We start from the raw sequence: 7,500 nt of genomic DNA on the forward strand, positions 1-7,500 counted from the left end.
ACTTGTTTATTTATGAATTCATTGCTAAATAATGACGATGACGATGAAGATGAAGACGACGACGACGACTACGACGATGATGATGATGGTGATGATGATGATGATGATGATGATGATGATGATGACGATGATGATGACGATGGCGATGATGATGATGATGATGATGATGATGATGATGATGATGATGATGATGATGACGATGATGATAATAATAATAATAGTTTCGCCAAGGCCCGGACGGGGTAAGTCCAGCCATGAAATAAAGAGGAAATGATTTCAAATTTACGATTTTTAAAAATACAAGTAGGCAAACATGGATTGAGCGTGGTTTTGTGGTCTTTATGTACGAACATTGGTATGACATTCTGTTTGTGACCTGTAAGTCGACGCGCGCGCACACACATAAACACACACACATACACATACACACACACACATAACCACACGCGCGCGCGAATGTAGAAGGAACGAAGTTGACGTCACTCAGTTCTTTGTTAATATTTTTAGACAGGCTATGTGGTCTTGTGGTATGACACTCGCTTTCGGATCGGAAAATCTTGGGTTCGAGTCTCGCACAGCGCATAGTTGATTCCTTGGAAAAGGCTCTTTATTCACATTCACTCACCGTCCCAGGTTTAAAATGAGTACCTGGCCGTTAACAGCATTGTCTCTGTCCGAGAAAAAAAATTGTACTATCGCCTAACAGGCGTCACGTCCGTCCTAAATGTTGAGTGTTGCTATTGGCCAGGGACCTCTTGTAAAGCGCTCCGAGCACGTTTAGTGGATATTTCTCTATATAAATGCTCAATTTAAAAAATGTAAAGCTACTCGTCTCATTGATGGATTTTTCTCAGTTCATAATAATATGACTCGCATAGATGATTTACACGAGTAACCAATGACAAATTAAATGTCAATGAAAATAAACTCTTCAAATTTTAGCTGTCGTATTGAACATAATAATTTATTTTTTAATGCATAAGATTCCATTAATGTACAAATATGATTAATGTTTTGGAATAAAAATAAGAAAATATAAGATCTTTAACATTTTTAGAGGAATTTGAATTCATCACAAAGCCCACATGTTTGATATAATACAAAAATACAAATATTTTGTATGATATAACACACCTGTTTAATTAAGTAAGAATGTTTGGCATTGAAATTAAGCTACAAAGTATACATTTGTTGTTATCTCAGGGTAAATTAAGTCATTTTTAGAAAGAAAGAAAGAAACTCACCCTTTGAGAATAAAACGACGTGGGAAGGAAATATAATTCAACATTCTTCATTTTTGGCTTCTCTCAAATAGTGAAACTCCAGTTCACACTCAGCTGCTAACGTGGAAATACTGTATTCATTCAGTACACAGTGCACAAAACTTTACTGTTTACCGACAGGTCGATTTGTGTGTTGTGGGGTCCACGACTTCTATGTCCTCTCTATGACCGTGACCGTGACCCAATGTTTGTTCACGAGTTCATGGTCAGCCAAGGCCTTCTAGAAGGCATTATAACCAGCATTATAACCAAATATGACCACTGCTAAATGGTTATCACTCACTTCTCGCCACAGCACTGCCTCGCGCAACAGCCATATTCACCATAATTTATGTAAATGCCTACTAACCAATTGACATGTCCGCCAGTTTGTGAATACTTACGTATCACAGTTAAAATGCGTTTAGTTATTTGTTATTGTTTTATTTTTTATTTTTTGTTGTTGTTTTTTTTTTGGTTTGTATGTTTGTTTGTTTTGTTTTTTTTGTTTTTTGTTTGTTTGTTTTTTTTTTGTTTGTTTTTGTTTTTAAGGGTTTTACAGCGCTTGCAACAGATTTACGTCATATCGGCGCCAGTAAAAAGGAAGAAAATAGGATTGTAAACAGTTCTAGAATTAATATTAATGCACCCAAGAAAAAGTAAGACAAAGGGGAATTGGTTCAAATAGGGAACAGATGTTGATTCCAAGAGTATACAATCGGTGTACTTAGATAGACATCACCTTAATATCTCATCAAGACAAAGGCACAGGTCCCCACTAAGAGGAATACACTCAAATGTTTACAAACAATATGACACATAATACAGCAGCGAGATGATTTACAATACTTAAAATTTCATCTCACAAACTAACTATAAATTTGACTGTTTCCCTGCCAGTCAGGTTATCCGGCCAGGGCCAGGACAAAACCAAAGAAATCTCATTTCAAGACAAAGACATATAGCATGTTGGAAAACAGCTATTGGGAGACAGAAGGCACAATAAGTCCCTCCCTGCCCACTATGGGAGGTCAGGAAACCCCAACCAGTATGCGTTTAGTTAAAAAAAATAATCCTCACATTCCCTCAGCTGGAAACTGATGCTATACGTTTAGACAAAAAAATCATAACAACCGCCATCTCATAACAAACAATACTATGTTTTACCTTGAAAGTTTTTTGTCTGATTGATAGAATTTAGTGAGATCTACTCATAAAAATCGCTGGCTAAAAACAATAACAAAGAGTGGTGTAAAGTCAACATCGTTTGTTTATTGATGTTAAGCGTTTAATTTTTTTAAAAAATCTCATAACATGCGCTAGCCGGATAAAACGTACCAACATCCAAAACTGTGTATGACCTTAAACATTTGTAGTCTGATTAATACAATTTAGTAAGAACTACTCTTAAAAATGGCTGGCTAAAAACAATAACAAAGAGCTTAGTCGCGTCATATTTGCTCCTTCTAGAGTCTGATTGATAGAATTTAGTGAGTACTAATAATACTCTTCAACAGTCGGAACGTCACTTCCCTCGTAATGATGCATGGTAACTTAGTAACTGGCTGTTAACTATCGGAACAAAGGCGGACGCCCTTATGAAATATTTCTCCGACGAAAAAGGAAGTATAACGGACCAACACACAAAACTAAGTATAACCTTGAACGTTTATGTCTGGTTAATACAGTTTAGTGAGCATTACTCATAAACGCGGATGGCAAAAACAATAACAAAGACCCAAGTTACGTCAACTTCATTCTATCTATAACCTTAAAGTTTATATTCTTATTAATAAATTTAGTGAGAACTACTCATAAACTGGCTGGCTAAAAAACAAAAACAAAAATTAAAAAAAACTAAGTGACTTCATAATATTATGACCGAGTGTTACTGGGATTTTTATTTATTTATCGAAACATACACATTTCATTATAAGATTATGGTAGACTATTTACTATCAAACCACACCTGAATTCAATGAGAAATTCGTCTCTGAACTCAGATTTAGACGCGGAAAAAAAATGTTTGAAGAGGAAGGAGGCACGCCCCCACTCCTCTTCATTTTTAACTGAAAGAGGTTTGTTGACGTTGGTCAGGCTTGTTATGGTTTGTGTGATCTCTCTCTCTCTCTCTCTCTCTCTCTCTCTCTCTCTCTCTCTCTCTCTCTCTCTCTCTCTCTCTCTCCATTATCTGCGTATTTTGTGTGTAGCCTGAGGAAAACCTTGGCCTTCATTGATACAAACCCAAAAATCGGCATGAAACGAAAACGAAAATCACGGGGGAAAGTTAATAGGAAAGAAAGGTGTGATGTCAAAAAACTGGTTCCTTTTTCTTTGGAAGTGTAAAATAACTCTTAAGACTGGGTGTCTTAAGGTATGTACCTTGTGTTATTCATCTTCTCATGTCAGACTGATGGTATCTTATTTTCTAGTCTAAATATACGCTGGTCATCAATAAAGATCCATCCTCGCTCTTTCACATCCTGTAATCCTATGAATCTACCAAGACATCCTGATACTGAAATAGCTATGCCACCTTTCTGTAACATATCAATATTAGTACTCCGAAGGACTGGTTTTATAGATAGTATGCGCTTGACTAAGAAGCTCATACCATTGCCATCCGGAAGTATAACGGACCAACACACAAAACTGTGTGTATCCATGAACGTTTATAGTATGGATAATACAGTTCAGTGAGCATTACTCATAAAACGCGGATGGCAAAAACAATAACAAAGACCTGAGTGTGGTCATCTTCGAACTATCTATACACACACTCCCAAGGATTTTGGAACCAAAAGAGTAGGCCGAAATGGTTTGATGTCACGACATTTCTTCCTTATTGTGAGTTGTAATCAATAGCTGACCAATAGAATTATTTGCTTCCTTGAGCACTTTTTACATCGAGGCCTACTCACTTTTCACTTTCGTTTGGTGATCGCCGTCTTCTTTTGTGACGTAATTTTTAGGTCAGTATAGATAAAATGAACCTGACGTCATTCGAGTCTTTGTTATTGTTTTTTTACATCTACGTTTATGAGTAATCCTCAATTAACTGTATTATCCAGTCTTAAAGTTCGTGGTCACACAGAGTTTTGTTTGTTCGTCCGTTATACTTCCGGATGGCAATGTAATGAGCTTCTTAGCCAAGCGCACACTATCTATAGATAGTAGGCACTTGGCTGAGAAGTTCACAACATTGCCATCCGGAAGTATAACTGGCCAACACACAAAACTGTGTGTAACCATGATCGTTTATAGTTTGGTTAATACACTTTATCGAGAATTACTCATAAACCCGGATGGTAAAAAACAATAACAAAGACCTGAGTGACGTCATCTTCTAGCTATCTATAGATAGTATGCAGATGACGTCACTCAGGCCTTTGTTATTGTTTTTGCCATCCGCGTTTGTGAGTTGTTCTCACTAAACTGTATAAACCAGACTATAAAAGTTCATGGTTACACAGAGTTTGTGTGTTGGTCCGTTATACTTCCGGATGGCAATGTTGTGAACTCCTTGGCCAAGCGCATTCTATCTATAGGAAGAAAAGTGTGAAATCAAAAAACTGGTTCCCTTTTTGATTGGAAGCGTGAAACCACTCTCCGGGGGACTGGATACATACCTTGTGTAATTCTCGTGATGTCAGAGTGATGGTATATTGTTTTCTATTATAAATATAATAATATGCTGGTCGTCAATAAAGATCACCCACCTTCTATCTTATAGATAGAATGCGCTTGGCCAAGGAGTTCACAACATTGCCATCCGGAAGTATAACGGACCAACACACAAACTCTGTGTAACCATGAACGTTTATAGTCAGGTTAATACAGTTTAGTGAGAACAACTCACAAACGCGGATGGCAAAAACAATAACAAAGGCCTGAGTGACGTCATCTTCGAACTATCTATACGTCTCGTATTCCTAGGAATCTGCCTCGACATCCTGCTTCTGAAATAAGTTATGCCACCTTTATGTAACTTGTTCATTATTAGTAATCCGAAGGACTGGTTGCATACACACTCCTGAAGATTTTCGAACCAAAAGAGTAAAGGATTTGATGTACAACTTTTCTTCCCTATCAGGCTTTTAGTGTATGAAGGCGTCGAGAAAGACAAAGATTTGTTTTGTGTTGTCCCTTTCTATGAATCGCATTCACTCACTGTATTTTTCTCTCCAACTCATTTTACACCTTACTTCGGTAAAAGGATGTGAGTAAAGAGCCTTCTCCAAGGACTCAAATTTGCATCGCTCAGAGCGAGACTCGAGCCCAGGACCTACCAATCCGAAGGCAAGTGTCAAACCGCAGATCACAAAGCCGTACACTTGTAATATAATTATAAACATGTCCCACAACTGTACAAATCTGTCTAAAATGGAGTTGTTAAAAGATAGAACGAAGCTAACGTCACTCAGGTCTTTGTTATACTTTTGTTGGTTTTTTTGCCATCCATGTTTATGATTAATTCTCGCTAAACTGTAGTCTATATTACCCAGACCATAAAAGTTCATGGTTACACAGAGTGTTGTGAGTTGGTCCCTTATAGATAGAACGAAGATGACATCACTCATGTCTTTGTTATTGTTTTTTTTTTTTTTGTTTTTGTTTTTTTGTTTGTTTTTTTTTTGTTTTTTTTTTTGCCATCCGCGTTTATGAGTATTTCTCACTAAACTGTTTTAACCAGACTATAAACGTTAAAGGTTACACAAAGTGTTGTGTATTGGTCCGTTATATTTCCGGATGGCAATGTTGTGAGCCAAGCGCATACTATCTATAGACAATATAGTTTAGGAGTTCATGTAATTTTCACTTATCTTATTTCTTCTACTAATTTACTTTAAAAAGAATTCCAAGACGATTTTCCCGTCTTAAAATTATGAAAAAAATATTATGTTCAAAAATTCACCTGAACGGTTTTTAAAAAATATGATTTATGACGAAGAAAAAATATATTACGAGATGGAACATAACAAAGAGATCTGAAGGCAAGTTAGATCAATAAACACAGGTACCAGGTCGAGGTAGTTCTCTGGGTGAATTCAAGCCAAATTGTAACCCGCTTTATTAAAACGGTATTCATTATGTCGAGTTGGTTTAAATGCTCGAAATTGAACTTATGGTCAAAAGCATAAGACTGGGTTTTGTCTATATGTTCTATTGGGGAGAATGAATGTAGTGTCTAAAAGAAGGAACAAAATTGACGAAACTCAAGTCAGTGTTATTGTTTTTCGCCATCCATGTTTATGGGTAATGATCACGAAACTGTATTAATCAGACTATAACCATTCAAGGTGACACATAGTTTTGTGTGTTGGTCCGTTATATTTCCGGATGGCAATGATGTGAGTTTCTTAGCCAAGTTCATAGCATCTATAGAAGGAACGAAGTTGGCGACACTCAGCTCTTTGTTATTGTTTTTAGCCAGCCATTTCATGAGTAGTTCTCACTAAATCATATTAATCAGATGTAAAACGTTTTAGGTTACAAATAGAATTGTGTGTGTTGGTACGTTATATCCGGCTGGTAAATGTTGTATGTTAACTAACGTATAACCGCATATCATCGATATTGCATTTATAAAGAACAAACATTTCATACGCTGATCATTCTAACTTTAAATTTACCTTTCGGAAATTGGTTCAACTAGATATTTAACCGAATTGAGATGGTGGATGATACTTGATAATCCATCAGGAAACACGGTATAGTTGGCAACGTGTTCGCTGTTTGGATTGGGAATCAGATTAGAGATGGACTGATCGTGGAAAATATTGGAAGCAGACAAAGCCAAGATAAACATCTCAAAAGAAATGTTTGATCATGAACAGATGTGTATTAGTATGAAAATTTATATAACGCATTAACCATTTTATTCAATGCTGTTTATTAATGGGGAAATACTCACCTGTTGTGCCCGTCAGATGACTCGTTCCAACACACATTTAAATGTGTAACTTTTAAAGTTAATATTATATTAGAGAGACTTTAGTGGGAATTAATCACCCAACTAGCGGTCTAAAACAATGACAAAGATCCCAATGACCTCAAAGTCATGCATTCAAAAGCGAGGCATTCACACTTTAAATTAGGTATCGTATATCTACCTACCGTCAGAAACTAAATATTGCGGTTAAATGGCATGAATGATACCAGTTTCTTGATTTTGCCGATTTTAAAGTTGTCAGATCGTTTTATTTATGTTTTGTTTTGTTTATAGGTCATACAAACA

At 36.3% G+C, this 7,500-nt stretch overlaps 1 protein-coding gene across 1 annotated transcript in view; it reads right to left on the bottom strand.

The window, feature by feature from the left end:
- Positions 1-1,446, bottom strand: part of LOC144968835 (ganglioside-induced differentiation-associated protein 1-like) — a 14,418-nt gene extending 12,972 nt beyond the window's left edge. Inside the window, exon 1 of the mRNA XM_078907558.1 lies at positions 1,245-1,446. Within this exon, the coding sequence (XP_078763684.1) occupies positions 1,245-1,295 (51 nt within the window). The 5' untranslated portion in view covers positions 1,296-1,446. The remainder of the gene's footprint in view (positions 1-1,244) is intronic.
- Between the last annotated feature and the right edge of the window lie 6,054 nt (positions 1,447-7,500).

Source organism: Berghia stephanieae, chromosome 3 (assembly GCF_034508935.2).
Source record: "Berghia stephanieae isolate SIO BIC M18660-M18661 chromosome 3, UCSD_Bste_1.3, whole genome shotgun sequence".
In the NCBI taxonomy this organism is placed as follows: Eukaryota; Metazoa; Mollusca; class Gastropoda; order Nudibranchia; family Aeolidiidae; genus Berghia; species Berghia stephanieae.